Source organism: Impatiens glandulifera, chromosome 4 (genome assembly GCF_907164915.1).
Source record: "Impatiens glandulifera chromosome 4, dImpGla2.1, whole genome shotgun sequence".
NCBI lineage: Eukaryota > Viridiplantae > Streptophyta > Magnoliopsida > Ericales > Balsaminaceae > Impatiens > Impatiens glandulifera.
Window position 1 is genome coordinate 18658136 of NC_061865.1, and position 21883 is coordinate 18680018.

Consider the following 21883-nt stretch of genomic DNA (forward strand, 5'->3'; position numbering starts at 1 on the left):
GAAAGAGGTATTCTGCGAACTTTTCGTTTCGCAAAGTAGTTTCCGTTTCGCTAAGTTAGTATTTTTCGATTCGCAAAGTAGTTTCCGTTTCGCTAAGTTAGTATTTTTCGTTTCGCAAAGTAGTTTCCGTTTCGCTAAGTTAGTATTTTTCGTTTCGCAAAGTAGTTTCCGTTTCGCTAAGTTAGTATTTTTCGTTTCGCAAAGTAGTTTCCGTTTCGCAAATTATTTGTTGTCGATTCGCTAAGTGTGAATTTTGTCTATTTTGTAGGAGATGATAGCGATGCAGGAGACTGTGGGGGATGATGAGAAGGTGAATGATGGGACTGATGGGAAAGACGATGTAATGGAGGACAATGAGAAGGTGGAGGATGAAAAAAAAGAGGACGTTGAGAAGGTGGAGGACGCACAGAAGGTGGAGACCATTGAGAAGGGGGATGATGATGAAAAGATGGATGAGGATAAGGTGGAGAACGATGAGAAGGTCGATGATGAAGAGAAGGTGGAGGATGAAAGAAAAGACAACGATGAGAAGGTAGATGATGATGAGAAGGTGGAGGATGCGAAGGTGGAGGACGTAAAGATAGAGGTTGAGGCTAAATTGGAGGACGGTGAGAAGCTGGATGTTGTGGCTAGGGTGGATGATGTGGAGGTTGATCTGAAACTGAAAGATTTGAAAGTGAAGGTGAAGGATGAGAAGACTGTGGGGGATGTGAAGGCAAATGATGACAATGATGACAATGACGATTTCCAGTTATACAATACTCCTCCTAAAGGAAATTATGGGAGGAGAGTGAGGAAGCCGAAAAAAGATGACTCGTACACCAACCCTTCCTTGTCAAAAATGCCCAAGACAAAGGATCCTATGAAAGTGAATCACCTTCAAAAATTTGATGATGAGCTACTTCATAAAGTAAAGGCGTGGTTGGATGATCGAAAAACCGATAATTCGACAACGGATTTACATACGGTTCAAGCAAAGAAGGAAGTGTTGGTTAGAGTTGTAACAAGGCTTACATGGATTGAAGACGAGGTAAGTCGTTCAAATCAATTCATTAATCTTCGTTTCGCAAAGTACTCTTCGTTTCGCAAAGTGCTTTTCGTTTCGCAAAGTACTCTTCGTTTCGCAAAGTACTCTTCGTTTCGCAAAGTACTCTTCGTTTCGCAAAGTACTCTTCGTTTAGCAAAGTACTTACTTAGTCAATGTTGTTTGATATGTACTCAATGTATGTTGTATGCTCCCATTGTGCAGGAAATCGATGCATTCTGCCATCTTCTGCGGAAAAGGATTTCCTGCTATCCCAAGACATATAAAAATACACATGCGGCAATTGGGGATTGCGTATTGTCGGATAGAATCAGGCGACTGCACAGGGATTTTATTAAGGATCCTGCCAAATTTCTAGTCGACGAATTCAAAGACTATTATATGGGCGCACCACATAGATATATGCCAGAGTGGTCAACAATTGACGACGTCTACATGCCAGTGAACATTAACCAGAAACACTGGATTTTATGTGTAGCACGTCTTCAAAAGTACCGCATTGACGTGTACGACTGTGACGCCTATCTTTATAAGAATCTGGATCCTTATTTGAAACCCTTCTGCGACATGATTCCATTTATATTCGCCAAAACAATCACTCCCGGTGAGAGGGTAAGGTATCCTAATTTCAACTTCGAAGGCCCCCTCCAACCAATGACATACAAACGGTTTCCACACCCCAAAGTGAAAACCGCTGCTGCTAAGGTTGGAGAAGTCCCGCGGGCAACAGAGAGCGGGGACTGTGGGGTCTTCACGCTAATGTACATGGAACACTTGACCGCTAATCAACCCGTGCATAATGTGACCTCAGAAAATATGGGATTTTTTAGGCAGAAGATGGCGGTCCGGTTATTCCATCAGATTATGGAACCTTAAACATTATTATTTGTAAATTGGATAACTTATTTTGATGTATTGTAAACCTTGATGAATATGTTGGAAGTTGGATTATGTATTGTAAATTATTTTGTGTAAATTGATGTATTGTAAATTCGCAAAGTACTCTTCGTTTCGCAAAGTACTCTTCGTTTCGCTAAGTCCATCCCGTTTCGTTAAGTCCATCCCGTTTCGCCAAGTCCCTCCCGTTTCGCAAAGTACTCTACGTTTCGCTAAGTGCCCTCCCATCAGATTGATTATATTTTCCATCTGTTTCTTTAGCAACCTTAATTCATTTCTCAATTGAGATTGGTTTGGTCGGTGGATGGATATATTTGAAATCAAGATTGAACAATTTTGTAATTTGTTAAGGTTGAATTCAAAGATTTATAACGATGGGATTAAGTAGAACAAGGATTATATAATGCCAATTGACAATATTTTAAACAAGCATTAAACCTCAATTAACAACATACCAGTACCATAGTTCAATTAACAACATATATTACAACATAGTATCTATCAAGCTAAAGGTTCATATTGTTGAGATGATGACTCATGCTGCTTAGATGATGAGTCATGCTGCTTAGATGATGAAGCTCGTGCAGTAGATGGTGCAGGCATCACTGCTTTGCATGTTGCCCTATTATGTCCAAGCCCATCACATGAGCTGCATCGTCTCGGGATCTTACGGACCTCACCCTGGGATGACCTACGCTTTGTTTGTGGCCTGCCTTTCTTAACCTTCACATTTGGTTTAAGACATGAACGTTGCTTGATATTTTCGGGAACATCCCAATTTTCTTCATCACCGGGAGGATAACATGTCTCGGCATATGAATTTATCCAACACTCAGTTGTGTAATACCTGTGTGTAGGGAAAATATAACGAATTATTAATTGGTTAAACAGAATGAACACGTGAGCTAGATATTAATACCTTGAACAGAAGTCATAAGAAACCAAATTCCGACTACGGGCAGCAGCCATTGCATGCGTACAAGGAAGACCCGAAACTTCGAATACTCTACAAGTGCAGTTCATGTCTTTCAAATTGACTTTGAAATGGGACTGATTGTCATGCACATAAAACTCGAATCGGTTAAGCGATTGGACTGTATAGAATCTGGCCTTCTCGAATCCCTCACGTAACACCTTCTCATAATTTGGAGATAAAACTTCTTCGTGATTAGACGCTCTTTCTCTTCTATCGTTAAACCATTGTTGTATTGTGAATCTTAAATACTCAGCCATTTCTGAAATGGGATACTTTCTGGCTTCCCTGCTCTGACTATTGAAACTCTCAGCATAATTGCTTGTCAGTTGATTGTATCGCTTACCGGGAAAAAATGCTCTACTCCATCTTGGGAACCCAATTTCTTCCAAATAGGCAGCAATCCTGTGATCTTTAACCTTGATTTTCTCAAACCACCGATTAAATTCGTGGACAGTGTATGCCCTTGAAGCCGAATCAAACTCCGCATGACACTTATCACTTTTAAATTTGGCCACAATATTCATCTTTATGTGATATGTGCACGCGCCGTGGTCTGCTTCTGGGAAAACAGCGCACAAGGCATTAGCGATGCTTGGGTGTCTGTCGGATACGAAGACGAGATCATCAACTAATCCAATTGCGTCTCTCAGTTTTTGCATGAAATAAGTCCAGGAGTTATTATTCTCTGAATCAACAACGCCGAATGCGACAGGATATAGTTGCTCATTCGCATCCAATGCAATAGCCACCAATAATTGACCACCCACCTTGTGCTTAAGAAAACTAGCATCAACACATAATACAGGACGGCAAAAGGATTTGAAACCCCTAATTGAGAGGCCTAGGGACATGAACATATACTTGAAGTGACCGAGCTCGTCTGTCTGTATGTCGGTTATGGTACCAGGATTACACTTCTCCAACATGTAAAGGTATGATGGCAGTATTCCATAAGAATCCTCTACCGTTCCTCGCACCGCTATTAAAGCATTTTCCCTTGCCCTCCATGCCTTATTATAAGTCAAAAATATCCCATAAGTTGTCTGCATGTCTTCAATTATTTTCTTAGGCAAGTGGTTATGATGATGGTCCATGTACTTGCTCTTCACGCACTGCCCAATAACCCATGCTGGTGTTTGCATTTTTTTCTTGGGCCTCGACAAAGTTGAGCATGAGTGTTGATGCTCAAATGTCCGGATCTCAAACATCTCAGAAAACTTACCTTTCACAGCCCGCAAGCTCCACTTGCATGTCTCATCCAAACATTTGAGTTCCCAAAGATTTTTCCTTGACTTCTCCACTTTGAATTCAAAATGATTGGCCATCGCATATTTATATAGAGCAAGTTGAAGTTCTTTTTTATTTTCAAACAACGAACCGACTTCCAATACGGTTTCACTAGTTAATGCCATCGCAAATGTGGGGTCTGGCGGTGATGTGTCTGTCGGGTCTGTCGATGGTGTATCCATTGAAGATCGTCTTGCACTAGATGGTGTACCCATTGATGATCTTCTTGCACTTGTTGGTGTACCATTTGATGCCTTTCTTGCACTAGTTGGTGTACCCAATGATGATCTTCTTGCACTTGGTTGTATAGGTATTGATGCTTTCTCACCACTATTAACATGCAAGTCCTGAGTAAGTGGGATGTGAGGCAAAGAGGTTTCTCCGGCTTCATTTTGACTTTCAACAAAGAATTCCAAGGGTACAACAGGTGGAACAAATTTCTGAGTAAGTTGTGGTGGTAGTATACTTTCTTGAGTTGGGTATGTAAGTAGTGGTATCTTTTCTTTAGTAAACGCTGACTTCTCCACTACAGATACACACAATGGTGACACTGTTCGACCCAAAATCAAGCGTGATAGATATGTGTTCAAATCCCCATCATTATCAATAAAAACAGGTTTTGGATTTCTGATATTCGGAATATCATACTTCACTTGGAGCACTAAATCGTATGCTGATAACTGGAGATTAAGTCTATCGTAGAGTATATCAAGTAATTCAGCATAACGAGTATTTTGGGGTAGATCAAATGTTTTGATTGAAGATGCATCAAAATACAGTATTCCATCAGCATCAAGTTTCCACTCTCCATTATAGAAAACGAAAACTTCAGCTGCAATATAAAAACATGATTTGATTTAGAGACGTATAATTAATACTTCGCGAATCGAAAGGCACTTAGCGAAACGGGAAGGGCTTCGCGAATCGTAAGGCACTTAGCGAAACGGGAAGGGCTTCGCGAATCGTAAGGCACTTAGCGAAACGGGAAGGGCTTTGCGAATCGTAAGGCACTTAGCGAAACGGGAGGTAAACCCTAACCAATCTCAGAAACCGAACATCAATAAAACATGCTTCAAATAGACGTACCTATTGGAACAGTGCTCGTGCACGTCGTCGAGCTCATAGTGGATTTCGAATGAACTTCGCCGCCGAGATCTCCGCCGAGTTCGTCGCCGCCGCCGGAGATTAGAGAGAAGGAGGAGAAGAGCGGGAAGAGAGAGAAGGAGAAGAAAAGAAATGAAAAAAAGTACGGAGGTTATATTAAATAGTAAGGGCAATCTGGACATTTCACATATCGTCACTTCGCGAAACGCTAAGTGACTTAGCGTTTCGCGACGAGGGCAAAATCGTCCAAAAAAAATAAAATCACCACGAGCGCAATTAAATTATCAAAATTCCACCAGGTCAAATAACCCGGTTTGCAAGGTCAATTCGTCAAATTTCCCCGCAGTTCCAGTTATTTACTTCTCAGTTCACAGTTTACACACTATGATTGTTAATCATATTTATTTTCAGCTTGTAAGCTAATCAAGAATATTGAATATTGTATGGTTAAATTAATTTTCATTCTAAGTCTTCTATCATATTATCATACTTATTCTTAATTCGATTTCAGAATTCAAATATTTTTTTTTTTCAATATTGTATTAGGTTAAGTCTTATTTTATTTAAACTCTTAAATATGTAAATTCTATTTTAAATTTAAAATAATTAAATTTTACAATTTTATGAGTTTATAAATAATTTTCATTTAACAATTTTATACGATTTTATTTTAAAAAATAAATTTATTTTAAAAATTAAAATATAAAGTTATTATTTACTTAAATTAATTAATTAATATAATTAATTTTGTAAGTATAAGTTTTTATAGTGTTATTTATTTATTATTATTTTTTTAATTAATTTGATATTAAAATATATAATTTTTTTAAATATTATAAAATACTTAATTATATAAATAAATAATAAAAATATATAACTATTATTTTTTTAAATTAAACTTTTACAATTTCATGTAAATTTTAGATTTTACGAGTTTGTAATTATCTAACTGAGTTTATAATTATCTAATGATTTAAGGTAAGCTCATTGATTATATATAATAATGTAAATTTTAACGAAAACACACATAAATCTCATTTAAATGGATTTCCAAAGTGATTACAAAGTGGAAGCCAAGATGTGAAGAGACTTCATTACATTTTACTAGTTTTTATTTTTATTATTATTATTATTATGAAGTGTGAATGTGGAAAAAATTTGAGAGAAGGAATAAGGAAAAAATTTGAAAAAAAAATGGGAGGGAATAAAGTGTCATTATATCATTGAATTGAATGAAAAAAAAAAGAAAAAAAAGAAAAAGAAAATTTTAGCCAATCAGGTTGCCATATCATTCCTTCTCATTCTTTTTACAAAATCTCTCTCCCTATCTGAAATTTTATGAAATGACCTTAATAAAACATTTAATTGGGAAATCACCAGCACCCAATAAAACATGCGAAAATTATCATTTCCTCTATGTTATGAAGAAAATAGTCGTCGCGTCAAGCAAAGTTGAGTCTGGATGAAGCATGTAAATCATGGTGGTGCTTTTATTTTTAAAAATACTATTGTTTTTTATATTAATCGATTCTACATAAGGGAGAAAGAGAAACTTAAGCATGTTTTCGCTACCATTAAAAATAGAGTTTGTTTAACTTCAGATTTGTGGGCAACATGTACTAGTGAGGGGTATATTTGCTAGTGAGGGGTATATTTGTTTGACTGTCCATTTTGTTGACAGTGATTGAAAATTGAACAGCAAGAATACTTAACTTTTATCATATGCCTCCTCCACACTCAGGAGTTGATTAGCTGCTAAAGTGTTTGAATTCTTGAAGGATTGGGGGATTTTAAGAAAGATTTTCTCTTTGACATTGGATAATGCATCTAGTAATGATAGTATGCAAGTTCATTTAAAAGAGCAACTCTTTTTGCATGATAGTTTATTGTGCGATGGTGAGTTTTTACATGTTCATTGTTCCGCTCAAATATTGAATTTAATTGTTCAAGAAGGTTTGAAAGTTGCCACTGTAGCTTTGAGTAAAATTAGAGAGTCGGTCAAGTATGTTAAAGGTTCAGAGACTAGAATGAAAGAAGTTTCAAGAATGTGTACAAGCAGTTGGTAACATTGATAATAGTGTTCGATTGAGATTGGATGTGTGTACTCGTTGGAACTCAACATATTTAATGTTGGAAAGTGATGTCAAATATAAAAAGGTTTTTGCTTCTCTTCAATTCAATGATAAGAATTATAAATCGTGTCCTACAAGTGAAGAGTGGAAAAGAGGAGAGAAAATATGTGAGTTACTTGAGCCATTTTATGACACTACAAAGTTGATATTCGGTTCTTCTTATCCTACCTCAAATTTGTATTTTATGCAAATCTGGAAAATTGAAGTTTTGTTGAAGAAAAACTTAGTGAATGAAGATGAGGTGGTAAGTCGTATGTGTAAAAGAATGATGGAGAAGTTTGAAAAGTATTGGAATCAATGCAGCACAATGCTTGCATTTGGGGCTATTTTTGACCCACGTATAAAGCTTTCGATGTTAGAATTTTTTTATTCTAAAGTTGAGAGTGATTATGTTAAATGCCAAGAGAAGATGGAACTTGTGAAGAGAAAATTGTATAAGCTTTTTGACCAATATTCTGACAATAACGAAACAAGTTCTTCACAACCACGATCTTCTACCACACACATACCTCTCCAAAGTGTAGGAGCAGTTAAAGGAAAGAACAAGAGAATCTTTAATGTAAGTTTTCTAATGTTTTTTTACTTGTACTCTCTAATTAGTTTATATTTTTTTATTATAACTATTTAAATTAATGTAGGAAATGATGGCATATGAGAGCCAAACAATTACAAGTGCTGGAAAATCTCAATTGGATCTCTATTTGGAGGATCCAAAACTTGAATTTGTATATTATCAATGTTTGGATGTTTTGGAGCATTGGAAGAATCAAAAGAATTAGTACACAATCCTTTCACTTATGGCATGTGATGTTTTGGCTATTCCTAAAACTATTGTTGCATCAGAATCAGCTTTTCCATTGGTACTCGAGTGCTTACCAAGTATAGAAGTTCCACTCTTCCTGAAAATATGTAAGCTCTTATTTGTACTCGCAATTGATTACATGAATATGTTATCGGTAATTTTATTTACAAATTTTTAATTATGTTTTGACTTATTTGTGACTTCATATATTAGTTTATTTTGATTTGAATTTTTAACTACCTTCATTTTTGTGTATTTCATATGTAGATAAAAATCAAGAAGACAACGTAATAGTTACATCAATATTGTCCAAGCAAGGATCAAATGTTCTAGAGGATGTTGATACAGACATTGAAGAGAAAGACGATGAAGGAGAATGATTTGACATGAATTATATCTCAACTGATGATATTTAAAGAATTTTGACTTTACTGAAATTTCTATTTTATGAATTTTTCAAATTTAGTTACTTTGTTGAACTATTTGGTCAATTAAAGTGTAACGATAGATAAGACTTTTGTTTAATGTGTATTATAACCATTTGATCATGTTCTTGAACTCTTGTTTTCTAGAATTATTAATGATTTTTATTTGTAGTGAGACAACCCGCGGGCTGGCCCACCTAACTCGCAACCTTAGGTTGGATTGGGGATTTTCAGCCCGCCGAGATTGTGGGTCGGTCCGCCGTCGACCCATCAAACAATGAGTTTTGTGGGTAGGTCCGTCCTACCATGGGTTGGCCCGTTTGGCGGCTCTAATCATACTCATTCTCATTCCACACATCTATCAATCACATTCCTATTCTAATTCCCTTATTTGAACTAAGTGTCCCCTAAGTATTATTAGGAGCAGTTAATTAACTACTAAGTGTTTTTAAGGACATTATTAAGAGAAATTAAGTAACTGCTATAAATTTTAATTGAATTGAAAGTTCAGGGACCACTTTGTGTAAGTATAAATATATGATTAAGAGAAAGGAAAGATTATCGAATTATTTTTTCTCATTTCACTCTTCATTAATTTTTCCAGCTATTAGTTCATCTTGATTAATAAGAAAATTCAGATTGAATTTATTCATGGTATCAGAGCCTAGTTGAGTGAAGAAAGAAGATCAACTCAAAGTTATTCAAGACATGACATCAAATTTCCTAACTCTACCAGTAAGTCCTAACCCTAACTCAAGCCCTAACAAAAATTCGATGTTATTTCCTCCAATTCCTACTGTTCCAATTCCGATTATGACAAATCCAGTCCAGATTCATGTTGATACACCGATTCTGATCGTCAACCACATGCCATAAAAAATAAAATATAACAATGATCCACTTATCATTCATTCAGCTGATCATCCTAGTCTTTACATTACTACAGTGATTATCACGGGTAGGGAAACCTACTTCGGATGGAGTTTAAGTGTGAGACAAACATTACAAGCCAAAATCAAGATAGGTTTTATTAATAGCTCTTATTCACAATCAAAGGAAATAGATGAAGGTGATCAATGGGGACTATAGATGTGCTTATAAGAGAATGGATTATGAATACGATCAAACCAAAGATTACAAGAAGATTTCAGTCAAAAAAACAAGTCGTGATATGCGGCTTGAAGTTAAATCCCGCTATGAAGGCAATAATGGACCAATAAGATATGGATTACAAAAGGATATAAGTTTTGTGCAACAAACATATATAGACCTTGAAGAATACTCTAAGGTAAGGCTTCTATGGGATGAGATGATGGGATTGAAACCACTTCGTAGGTGTAGATGTCAAGGAATGAAAATTGATTGTGATGGGTGTTATCTTGAAGCAGCACAAATGCTTCAGGATGACGAAAATTTGAAACTCTTATAGTTTCTAATGGGCCTAGAGGAGAGGTGTGAGTATGTGAAGGATCAAATTCTGCTTCAAGATCCTTGACCGGATGTTTACAAATCATTTACAATGTTGCAAAATGTGGAGTAGAAATAAAAAATAGAAGAGACATTACCAAAAGTCAGCAATGATCATGAAAGAATAAAATTCAAAGACTGTAAATTAGTTTATTGAAAAGAATAAGAACAAAAATGCATATTGTTCTCACTGTGGAGGAAAATGACATATCAAGGAAGGCTGTTTTAAGCTTGTGGGCAACCCGATTTGTGGAAGCAGCGCAGCCTAAGGAAGGAACTATGAAGAGAAAGAACACATGAATTGCAGTAAATTTAGCTACTGAAAAAGAAGATGTTGAGAACATGTCGATGGAGGAATATCGAATGTATAAACAGTTTTTGAAAAATATGCGAGAGATTAAGAATAAAGGAAGTAGCTCCACTTCCTTTGTAAGTAAGTCATTTTATCATAATCCATTTCATATGAATATATTTGATTATAAACATAGCATGAATAAATATATAGGCAAAGAAAATAGATGATTAATTGATTCTGCAGCATCATGCCAAATATGTAACAACAAAAGTTTTTATACTAATATTAAGAATCAAGATTTGTCTAAGACAATGTACTTAGTAGATGGAACTTGTATAAATATAACTAAAATGAGAACAATGAAACTTTTTGAGAATATTGAACTTAAGGATGTATTATTTTCTTCTTATTTTAAATATTGTTTAATAACAGTATCTAAACTTACAAAAGAAAAGAAGATGGACTGAATTTTCTCATAATTCAATTGTTTTTTACAGGACATTAATAAATAGGTCAAAGTGAGTATGGGGAAAAGATTAGAATCTATATTTTCTTGAAGACAGTTAATCTTTGAACAATTATTTTTATCATTTAAATTTTGTTAATAATGTTATTGATTTCTCTCTTTTCCATAAGAGACTTGGACACCCAACATATGGTGTATTAAAATCTGTATTTCCTGAGTTGGTTAATAAAAAAATCATTTTTCCACATGTCCTCTTGCAAAAATGAAAAGATTATCTTTCAAACAAAGTTTCTCTAAAACTAAGATTTTTTTTTGAATTAATACATGTTGATATATTTGGACCATATCGAGAACCGTACATTATAAATTTATATGTTAACTATAGTGGATGATTTCTCTAGATGTACTTGAATTTTTTTTTAAATTTCAAACTTGATTATTGTATTTGATCAATTATAATTTTTTATGTTAATGGTTAAAAACCAATATGATACCACTATTAAAGTTATTAGAACAAATAATATAACTGGATTCTTGAATGAAAAATGTTTAGATTTGTTTAATTTCTTAGGAATTGTTCATCAAACCTCTTGTACATATTCACCACAACAAAATAGTGTGGTTGAAAAGAAACATAAACATTTGATACAAATTACAAGGTCATTAATGATTGAGTCAAAATTGGAATCAAAATTTTGGTCATATTCTTTATTGACCGCATCATATCTTATTAATAGAACTCTCACAAATTTTTTAAATGGTAAAACACCATTTGAAACATTATGTGGAAAGAAACCAAATTATAAGACACTTAAAGTCTTTGGATGTATTTGTTATGTGGCAATAATTATGCCTAACAAATCAATATTTGATAGTAGAGCTAGCAAATATATTTTTTTTGGAATATCCTTTAAATAAAAAAAAGGATATACAGTTTACAATATCAACACTAGAGATGTATATATTGTTGGAATTATTTCCAATATTTAGGTACATATATTATTTAATAATTATATATTAGTTGTTATTATAATAAATATTAAAGTCCAATTAAAGTTATCTATTAAAATATAAAGGTTATTGACTTATTTAGACATCTATAATAAATATGGGGATATATTTGTGTAGAAGCATAAATATCATTTACTATTTCGTTGATGGGTCGAATAATAATTGAGTATATTAGGGCTAGGTCCCCAACCCATATAGACAGTCTATCTATTATGTTTCTCTCATCAGACAAAAGGTCTAGTTTGTTCATCTCTCAAGAACACTCAAGGACTATCGATAGGGATTGGAAGACTTAAACCTTACCCACATCAGACATTTCGATTCAGGTCCAGATTCAGAACAGAATAACGAATAATGACTTAATGAATCGTTCTTCATTTCAAATTCAGGTATGTTTCCGCAACTTATGTTTGTCTCAATTTATTGACATAGAGTATTAATAATGTAGACTTAATGAATAAAGATTTAGACTAAGATTCTAACAAGTGGTATCAAAGCCTTCTCTATGTCGATCTATTGATATTTAGGCTTGTAAATTTTTTTAAGAATATGAACAAACATTTTTTATATGTTTTTGATCTAATTTGGCTAGAACGAATAATGATAGAATGAATTAATGAATTAGAAATAACAACATTTGATTATATATTGATCTAAACTTTTGGATTAGATTAAAATAAAATAGCAAGACATCAAATATCTAAACGGATTTACATATTCATTCAAGAAGATGAATAGATTTTGTGTAAAGAATTATGATTAGTGGGTGTATAGACTAAAGCAAGATGAGCATACTTCAGCTCCACGATACAAAACTCGTTTGGTTGTCAAAGGGTTTAGTCAAAGAAAGGGTATTGATTTTGATTAAATATTTTATCATATTGTTAAAATGACTTCAATTAGAGTTGTCTTGAGTTTGACAACTAGTATTGATTTGGAAGTTGAACAAATGGACGTGAAGACGGCTTTTCTTCACGGTGATTTAGAAGAAGAGATTTACATGGATCAACCTGATGGGTTTAAGGTGAAGGGTAAAGAGAATTATGTTGGCAGATTGAAGAAAAGCTTGTATGGCTTGAAGTAAGCTCCACAATGATGGTATACGAAGTTTGAGTTGTTTATGAAGGAATACGGCTATAAGAATACTACATTTGACCATTATGTGTTTGTGCAAAAAAAAACTCTTATTGACTTTATTATTATCTTAATTTATGTTGATGACATGCTTATTGTTGGTCAAAGTGTTGTGAGAATTAATAGGTTGAAACAAGACTTAGAGAAGTCTTTTGCGATGAAGGATCTTGGACCAGCGAATTAGGTTCTTGAAATTGGAATCAGTCGTGATAGAATGACAAAGAAATTATGGTTGTCTCAAGAACGATATATTGAAAAGGTGTTGCAGATAGTCAATATAGAGGGCCAATAATAGTATTTTTCACATCTCTTGCGGCACATTTTAATTTGAGTTTTGAACTTTGTCCTTCAAACGATGATGAGAAAGAAGATATGAAGAATATTTCTTATGGTTTTACTATTGGAAGTCTTATGTATTCCTTGGTTAGCACAAGACCAGATATTGCTCATGTCGTTGGCACTGTGAGTAGGTTCCTTTCCAATCCAGGAAAAGAACATTGGGAAGCTGTTAAGTGGATATTGAGATATCTTCGAGGTACATCAAGTTTGAGACTTGGCCTTGGAAATGAGAATCCGGATTTAGTTAGTTATACCGACTATGATATGGCAAGTGATGTTGATTCAAGAAAATCTACTTCTGGTTATTTGATTATTTTTACAGGGGAGCTTTTGCTTAACAATCCAGACTTCAAAAATGTGTTGCGTTGTCAACAGTTGAAACTGAACTTATTGTAGCAACTGAAGCTTGTAAAAAATTAATTTAGATTAAGAAATATTATTTGAACTTGGTTTTGTGCAGGATAAATACGTGGTTTTTGTGTTAGTCAAAGTGCGAGTTACCTTGCGAAAAATTTAACATTTCATTCTAGATTGAAGCACATTGATGTGAAGTATCATTGGATACGTGATGTTTTAAATGAAAAGTTGTTGGTTTTATAGAAAGTGCATACACATGATAATTGTGTTGATATGCTAACCAAAGCACTACCAAAAGGCAAGTTTGAGTTGTTGTTTAACCGTGGGTTTGATGACAACCCTTCCATAGTTGTGATGAGGGAGTTTGTTAGGTTATTTGTTTGGGCTCCAAACTATGTAATAAAAAGTCCAGCTTGTTTAAGAAGTCCAAAAGCCTAGAAGCCCAATAGTCCATTTGTGTTAAATAAGGCATGATTGTCTTATTGGAAAAAGACAATTGAGCTGTCCTCGTTCTGCTATAAAAGCTGGAGGAAGCGGCCTTATTAAAACACATCTTAGTGACATCTATTATACACTTGTAGAGAGATAGTGAGATCTCTTCTTTGTTTAGCTTTTATCTTCATTTGTTTCGTGTTTAACATTTGATTATAGTGAAGCTTCTTTTGGACAAAAGTCTCTTAGTTTTACTCCTTAATTTGAGGAGATTTTCCACGTTACAGTTTTAGTGTTCTTGTGTTATTTATATTTCTTTTTATATTTGTTGTTTCTCGCTCCTAAAGATCCAATCAAGTGGGGATAGTTTATTATCACAAGTTTGATTATTCCGCTCTATTCCCAATAATAATCCCATAGTCTCTCAATCAATACACATGTAGTTAGAATGAATAGTTTGCAATGAATATATGTATCCATCAAAATGAATACATTAGCCTTTAAGAAAGTGATATCATGCCTCAAAGCATTTTTTTTGGGATTCATATTTCCTTAATACATATTGACCAAGAATTATATTCACAATGTAAGAAGATGGAATCACTCCTCTTTGATATTCTTGTTCATGAACAAACAAGTATACAGGAATCCAGCTCTCCCATACAGTAACTCTTGAGGTAGGTCTTTGATTAAGTTAATCTGGTTTTCAGAAAGTAATTCCATTGTCCATTCAACTAGCAATAAGGATAAGACATAAAAAATCAGAGATATATTACCTCTTTGAAAATTTGGTTATGTAGTGACGAACGAATTGATCATCACTCATGTGCTTTGCAGCCTCGGAGCTTCGAAAGGGAACCTTCATGCATCAGGAACATTTTCATCTTCCTCTTCAACACATCGAGGCATTTCATTTGGGAAAAGTGGTCAGTCATCTCTTTGTCCTTGAGTAGTTTTTCTTTTTCATTTTTATTTTACACTTAGAATTTAAATTATATCAATCAGGATAGCAAAAAATTGAAGCACCCTTCCACAAAACGTCATTGGAAGGGTGTATGAGTTTGAATGTTAATATGTATTTTGAATGGAGTTAATGTTTAGAAGTTGATTAATTTGCATTGAACAAAAACTGTCCAAAACTATATTGTCATTAAAGTTTATTTTGCCCATTTCATTAAATTATATTTTTAAAGTTTAGGAGTTTATTTAAACTGATTTAAAAGTTCAGATACCTCTTTGATATTTTTTCACTTTAAGGTTTCGTAAATAATGAAATTTTAACTGTAATTTGAAACTATTTTCTATTTATAATTCTCAATTTCACATTTTTTTTAACTCATAATTTAATTCTAATTTTTTTTTTCTACATTTTCTAAACAAAATTATTTTATTATTTTATCACTTAAAACATAGTTAACATGTTAAATCGATAATTTGTTTGAATTTAAAATTTTAAAATGTCGAACTAATATTTTTTAATTTAATAAGTTAACATTTTGAACGGGTATATTCTATTTTTTTTTATTTTAAAGTTAACCTGTTGAATCGATATTTTTTTCTTAACGAGAATTGACATTTAAATAAAAACTCTTAACCTAAAATCAATATTTTAATAGTATAGATAATATTTATTCAAATTATTTTTATTATATATTTTGTTAAACATTGAAATTGAATTATAATTTTTAATTTTTTTCAAATATCGAAATTGTATTGTAATTCAATACTTTAATGTAAATTTTAATTTGTAGAAATTGAGTTGTAAATTCAATATTTTAAAAATGTTTCGGTTATAACTCGAATTTTTGGACGAATTTCGGTCCGAACGATTTTTACCGGTCGTATCACCCGAACTTTTTTACTTTTTTTTAGATGTATTGATTCATTAAAGGTTTAATTCTGGAAAAAACAACTATAAGTAAGGATGAGAAAAAAGAAAAAAAAGTTATACATGTTCTTTGATTGATAAAGGATAATTGACAACAAGAATTAATATTTTTTTCTCTACGGTAAATTTACAGCTATTATTATTTATTATTAATATTTTTAATCTTTGATATATTTCTTATATCTTTCACTTTTTTTCTCACTAACTATACCAATTGAATCCATTGTTGACAATTCTGCATGGATCTAATTGGAGCTGCAAAGCCGCCCTGTTTGGAACCAATCGGACGTAGCTGTAAAAGATCATAGTCTTTGGGGGAGAATAGTCGCTTGTTTGAAGCCAACCGGACCGGAGTTGCAAATGGCCACAGTCATCGGAAGAGAGAAAGAGAAACGCATCATGTAGGAGATAACCTTTCTAACCGAAAAATTCCGGTTTGGATTTTCAGTCAATCTGTCCGGTTAGACCGGATTTTGAACGATTTAAAAGGTAATCGTATTATAGTTAAAAGTCCGAACGTTCATTTAATCGGTTCGTGGTCTGACTGAATGGATCGCCAATTCGAACCCGTAATGTCAATTCTAATTTGTATTCGACATATTCAAATATACCCAAAAAAAATGAATACATAAAATCACGAAAGAACAAGGGTTTTTAGTCTAATTTGAATATATTTAGAAAGGTTAGGGTCTACCTTGAAATCAGACCGACAGCCATTTTGCCCAAATCCTTAAACCCTTCCCTGCTCCCAACTGACGTTCAATCTCTCTGCGGCATGATGATGAAGCTTCTCCAGCTTTGTGTGTCAAGAACCTGCTTTAATGGCTCTACGAATTCAAGGGTTTTGAGCAGCTTCACTTATTCCTTAAATCATAACACTTCCATGAGTTCTTTGGCTGCAAAAAACACACTTTACAGTAGACTAATGCCACATGGAAATCCAACCGATTCCATGAATCCCATTCTCGATCAATGGGTTAGTGAAGGAAATCCAATAGAGAAAAACGAGTTCATTCAGATCATCAAACTACTCAGAAAATACCGCCGCTACGGTCACGCTCTCCAGGTTCGCCCTTTTTCTGTCTCTACTCTCTAATGAACATAGGATTTCTCCATTACATCTTTCACAAGATTTATTTCCAGGTACTTGATTGGATTCGCAAGGAAAAACATTTTGAACTATCGGCTGCTGAATATGCAGTTCGTCTTGACATTATGAGTAAGCTTCACGGACCTGAACAAGCAGAGAATTATTTTGATAACGATATTCCACTGTCTTTCAAAGGTTTAGCCGTTTATGGGTCTCTTTTAAACTGTTATGCCCATGCCAAGTTGGTAGATAAGGCCGAAACCCTAATGCAGAAAATGAGGGAATTGGGTTATTTAGAAAATTCTCTTCCTTACAATGTTATGATGACACTCTATAGTAGCTTGGGAAAACACGAAAACCTTGACTTGTTATTGAAAGAGATGGAAGAAAAGGGCATCCGTTTCAGCAAATTCACCTTCACCATTCGATTAAACGCGTATGCATTGGCTGCTGATATCTCAGGAATGGAAACTTTCTTCAAGAAAATCGAGACGGATCATCCAACTGTTATAGACTGTCATACATATCTCGTGACGGCAAATGGTTACTCGAGAGCTGGTAATGTGGAGAAAACTAAGGAAATGCTAAGAAAAGTTGAACAATTAGCTAAAGGAGGACAGATTCTCAAGAAAAAGAAAGCTTATGAAATAGTTCTCTCTATGTATGCTAGTATTGGCGACAAAACAGGGCTGTCTCGAGTTTGGAACTTGTTTAAACAATCGGGACAGATTCAAAACATGAGTTATCTTACTATGATAAGCTCATTGTTGAAACTCGATGATATTGTTGGTGCAGAGGAGATTTATAGAGAATGGGAGAACACGAAAACATTCTTCGACCCTCGAGTTCTAAACACGCTTATAAATGGGTATTGTAAGAAGGGTATGATGGGAAAGGCTAAAGAATTATTAGATAGACTGATACAGAACAATGAGGAGATAAATGTCAGTACATGGGATCATATGGCAACTGGTTATTATCAAGCTGGTCAAATGGAAGAGGCGGTTGAGGCGACAAAGAAGATACTTCAGGTCAGCCGATCGAGCTGGAAACCTAATGTTAGTACTCTAGCTGCTTGTGTCGATTATTTGAAAGGAAAGGAAGGTGCAAAGGAGTTTGAAGAACTGTTAAGAAATAAAGATCACATTCCATCAGAATTGTGTGATAGATTATCAAGTGGATCAATAGATGGGATTTGATAGGAGCCCAATGGGACTAATGTAAGTTTCAATAGCAATGTTTAAGAAATCATTTTAGGATTTATGTGTTAAATCTGACATATCTGACAGTTTTTTTTTCAAAGGGTCTATGGTGATGCATTATTTCTTTTGATGTTGATGATGTTTTTCATTTGTGGCAAGGCAATTGTTGAATCCTTAAGGTATTTGATGATTGTTAGCATATATTCATGTGTGTCTTTACTAGGTATGATCAGGGATTAGTTAGATCAAATTTCTGGATATATTTAAATCTGACCATATTACATAAGTTATATTTTATCAAAACTCTACCTCTCTATATATCCGACCAAATTATTAGATCGGTTTCATAAGGTTTTAGATATCTTGATCTTATATATCCAATAATTCATATTTGATGTAAATTCATTTTTTTAAAAAATTAATAAATAAAATGTCAAGATGTAAATGAAGTCTATAAGTAAACTTGTTCGGTTATTTAAAAATCCCTATATCTCAACCTAATATTTCGATTTTATTATATACAAACTCTATATTCGACTAATAAATGTTTTTCGACTCAAATGAGTCACTATAACATATAAGCGGATTAGTTTGGATTTTTTTATGATCCATCGTTGTCTTTATCACGAGCTTCTAGATCCATATGCATTTCATAAAGAAAAGAAAAAATGTAGTGGTGCATCAATACAATAATGTATTTTCATCTTTTATTGGTTTAAAGGAGATTCAATTCATTGCATTAATGAAAAATAGAAAACTTGATGAAAATGTGCAAATGGTCTATTTAGATTTAAATGTGAATGTGACACACCAACTAATAATTATTGAAATGGGCAATAGATGCGGATTGGGTCTTTCTCCATTGTCACTATCTCAATGATGATTAATACAAGGAAAACAAAAGTCAAATATGGATACTGGCCTAGCCATCTGGTTTTAGCTGGTTAGTTGAATCTCATGACTTCCATTTTTTTAAGGTTTTAAATTTGTTAACATGTTGAAAATTTTATCACTAGAGTTTTAGAGACCCATTGTCCTATGTGGCTGAACAATGATTCGATTTATTCGGTTATAAAATCGATTTTGTTATTTCAATTATAATATCTAAATTAATTTAGAAAAAAGACAAATAAAAAAATGAATTTCAATCACTAACCAATCATAAATAGATTGAATATAAAATGTTTGAGTAGGGTTTTAACTGAAAAAATGCATCCTAAAAGGTGACCTATGATCTCAAAAAGTATTTAGATTGAACTAAGAGTATATCCAGTACATATCAAAGCGGGCATATATGGTACTTGAGCAAAACACTGCAATGTTTTCGCTCTTTTCTCTGAATAATTAAAATATTATTTTTATTTGGTGCCTTCAAAATGGGAAAAAATAGGGGCCCTGTATATTATATTATATAATAATTAATAAAGTCAGAGTTGGGCATGTCCGGCATAAAGGGCTCTGCTCTCCTTTTGCTTTTACACACGCAGAAAATTACACAAAAACAATGACCGACCCTTTTACATGATGTCCAATGCGGACACAGCTCATGCGCTGCATATGCTCTAAGGTTCAATTTAATAGGCTATTCAGTTCCAATTTTCACTCCCTATGCATCCTGATTTTTATTGTTTTATTTAAGGAAAAAACTTTTTTGAGTAAATTATTTAGAGGTTTTAATTAAATAATTGAATTAGTTTAACATTTTAATGGATGAATTTTAGTTATTGAAAATAAATAAAAATGAGTTTATTTAAAACTAGGATAACTCTTCACAATCTACTTTCAATCCATCTTAAAACGGTCTAAATGAGAATCGAACCACTCTTGTCACTAATTTCATTTGAATTCTTTTCAAACAAAACAAAGTTAAACATCGTCACCTAGTTTTGGTCCAATTCATGTTTTCCTTGTACAAAATAAGCAAAATTATGTTCTTACAAACATCCCCAAAAGAGAAAAACAGTATATTCAAAATACAAGTCATATATATATATCAGCAAGAATGTAAAAAAGATATATTTCCAGCTGAATAAGAAGTTGTGTTTAATCCTATACAAAGTATACAATGTTGGAAGTTTAAAAATTTAGCATAAAAGTTTTCAGAACAACAAAAGGCAAAAGATTACAAAACAGAAAAGAAACAGACATACTCTGTCTAATGACTTATCTGTCTCCAACAAATGCCTTCTCAACCTAGGATTACCACTTTCCTCAATATGATGATTATACGAATTCAATACCGAAGCTTCCGAATTCCCAAAAAATCTAGCATAAACCCTTTCTCCATACATTCCAAACATGGGTTCTGTCGTAATGTATTCTCCATCTCCAGAAGATCTTCCAACACCGAAAATGGGAATTGATTGAAATCCACCACTTTGAGGAGGCGAGTACTGTTGTCGCCGTTGTTGTTGTGAGATTGTGGCTCCATGAGGAAATGAAGGTCTGTTGGGAATTACATTGCCTAGATTTGAAGAATTCTCATTAGATGGTTTTGCAGACTGGTTTTGACTATTATAAAGTGGGATTAACATTTTCTCTGAAATGTCTGATCTGCATACAGGACATTGTGGATTATGTGGCTCGGTTTTGTTCGATGAAATCCATTTGTAAATGCAAGGCCAACAATAGAGATGACCACAAAGTGTTACCACTGGATCCTGAACAAGACCTAAGCAGATATTACAATCAAATCCACCAGAAAGATTGACTTCTTCTCTTGTTTCTTGTTCTTCTTCCATTTTGGACGATACAGATTTACAGTTCTTCAATGAAATTGTATCGAACATCATAGATTCCTCATAATACTGCTCCATTTGTCCGATTAAAGATTAAAACTGTGCAAATAACATAAAACTATTAGAAAAATTTTGTCATTAACAGCTTAGAATTATCCGGATCTCATGACAAATCAATCTGATTACGAAGAACGTATAAAAATCAAAAATCGTCTCCGACCTAAAAAGAGGAACGTAAAGGCTAAATCACAGGATAATTCTGATTGAATCGAAAGATCTAAACGATAACATTGATTCATCAGGATGAGATTTAAGATACTAAAGAAACAGGAGACGATCGCGTTCATCGGCAATAAATATGGAGAAACGAAAAAATCGGAAGAATCAAATTGAACGCATTCTTACCTTTAGTTGTGAAACTTGCTCGAATTGAATAGTTCGTTATTCTATTACTGGTTCTTCAGAGCTTGAACAACGTCTCCGATCTCCGGTCACCGGTCTCCGGTCTCCGATCAATGGCTGCTTTGATAAGAGAGAAGAGGAAATCGGAAATCTATACAGACCCTATATATAGAAGCTTTTGTGTGAGCGTACAATATTTACAGTTTCAAAAAAATAAAATAAAAATTAAAAAGATTAAATAAAATAAAATAATGGAGAAGAAGATAAGCTCACCACCTACAGACACTTTCCTAGCTGATGACGTGGTGGCTACGGCTTCATAATAATATATTATTAACTATTTATAAATTATTAAATTATAAAATTAGACTTTTTTTTATTTGGGTTAATTAAG

At 33.6% G+C, this 21883-nt stretch overlaps 3 protein-coding genes across 3 annotated transcripts; 2 read left to right on the plus strand and 1 right to left on the minus strand.

The window, feature by feature from the left end:
* The first annotated feature begins 280 nt into the window (after positions 1-280).
* Positions 281-1921, plus strand: LOC124934870. Its single transcript, XM_047475364.1, has 2 exons — positions 281-1030; positions 1250-1921. The coding sequence occupies exons 1-2, from the start codon at positions 281-283 to the stop codon at positions 1919-1921; spliced, it is 1422 nt and encodes a 473-aa protein (XP_047331320.1).
* A 14867-nt stretch (positions 1922-16788) lies between these two features.
* On the plus strand, positions 16789-18476 carry LOC124934036 (pentatricopeptide repeat-containing protein At2g20710, mitochondrial-like). The gene is made up of 2 exons (XM_047474496.1): positions 16789-17123; positions 17201-18476. Exons 1-2 carry the CDS (start codon positions 16833-16835, stop codon positions 18344-18346), a joined length of 1437 nt encoding a protein of 478 aa, XP_047330452.1. The 5' UTR covers positions 16789-16832; the 3' UTR covers positions 18347-18476.
* Positions 18477-20340: 1864 nt separating this feature from the next.
* LOC124935740 (E3 ubiquitin-protein ligase RMA1H1-like) lies at positions 20341-21632 on the minus strand. Its single transcript, XM_047476160.1, has 2 exons — positions 21493-21632; positions 20341-21186 (listed from the first exon to the last, which is right to left on the minus strand). The coding sequence occupies exon 2, from the start codon at positions 21163-21165 to the stop codon at positions 20449-20451; it is 717 nt and encodes a 238-aa protein (XP_047332116.1). The 5' UTR covers positions 21166-21186; positions 21493-21632; the 3' UTR covers positions 20341-20448.
* Positions 21633-21883: the final 251 nt, after the last annotated feature.

What these genes read in the sequence shown, in the direction of transcription:
- LOC124935740 (XM_047476160.1), bottom strand. Translation starts at nt 21,165, where the DNA reads ATGGAGCAGTATTATGAGGAATCTATGATGTTCGATACAATTTCATTG.
- LOC124934036 (XM_047474496.1), top strand. Translation starts at nt 16,833, where the DNA reads ATGATGATGAAGCTTCTCCAGCTTTGTGTGTCAAGAACCTGCTTTAAT. An exon ending in GCTACGGTCACGCTCTCCAG is followed by an intron (nt 17,124 to 17,200) that starts GTTCGCCCTTTT and finishes ATTTATTTCCAG; the next exon opens with GTACTTGATTGGATTCGCAA.
- LOC124934870 (XM_047475364.1), top strand. Translation starts at nt 281, where the DNA reads ATGCAGGAGACTGTGGGGGATGATGAGAAGGTGAATGATGGGACTGAT. An exon ending in TTACATGGATTGAAGACGAG is followed by an intron (nt 1,031 to 1,249) that starts GTAAGTCGTTCA and finishes CCCATTGTGCAG; the next exon opens with GAAATCGATGCATTCTGCCA.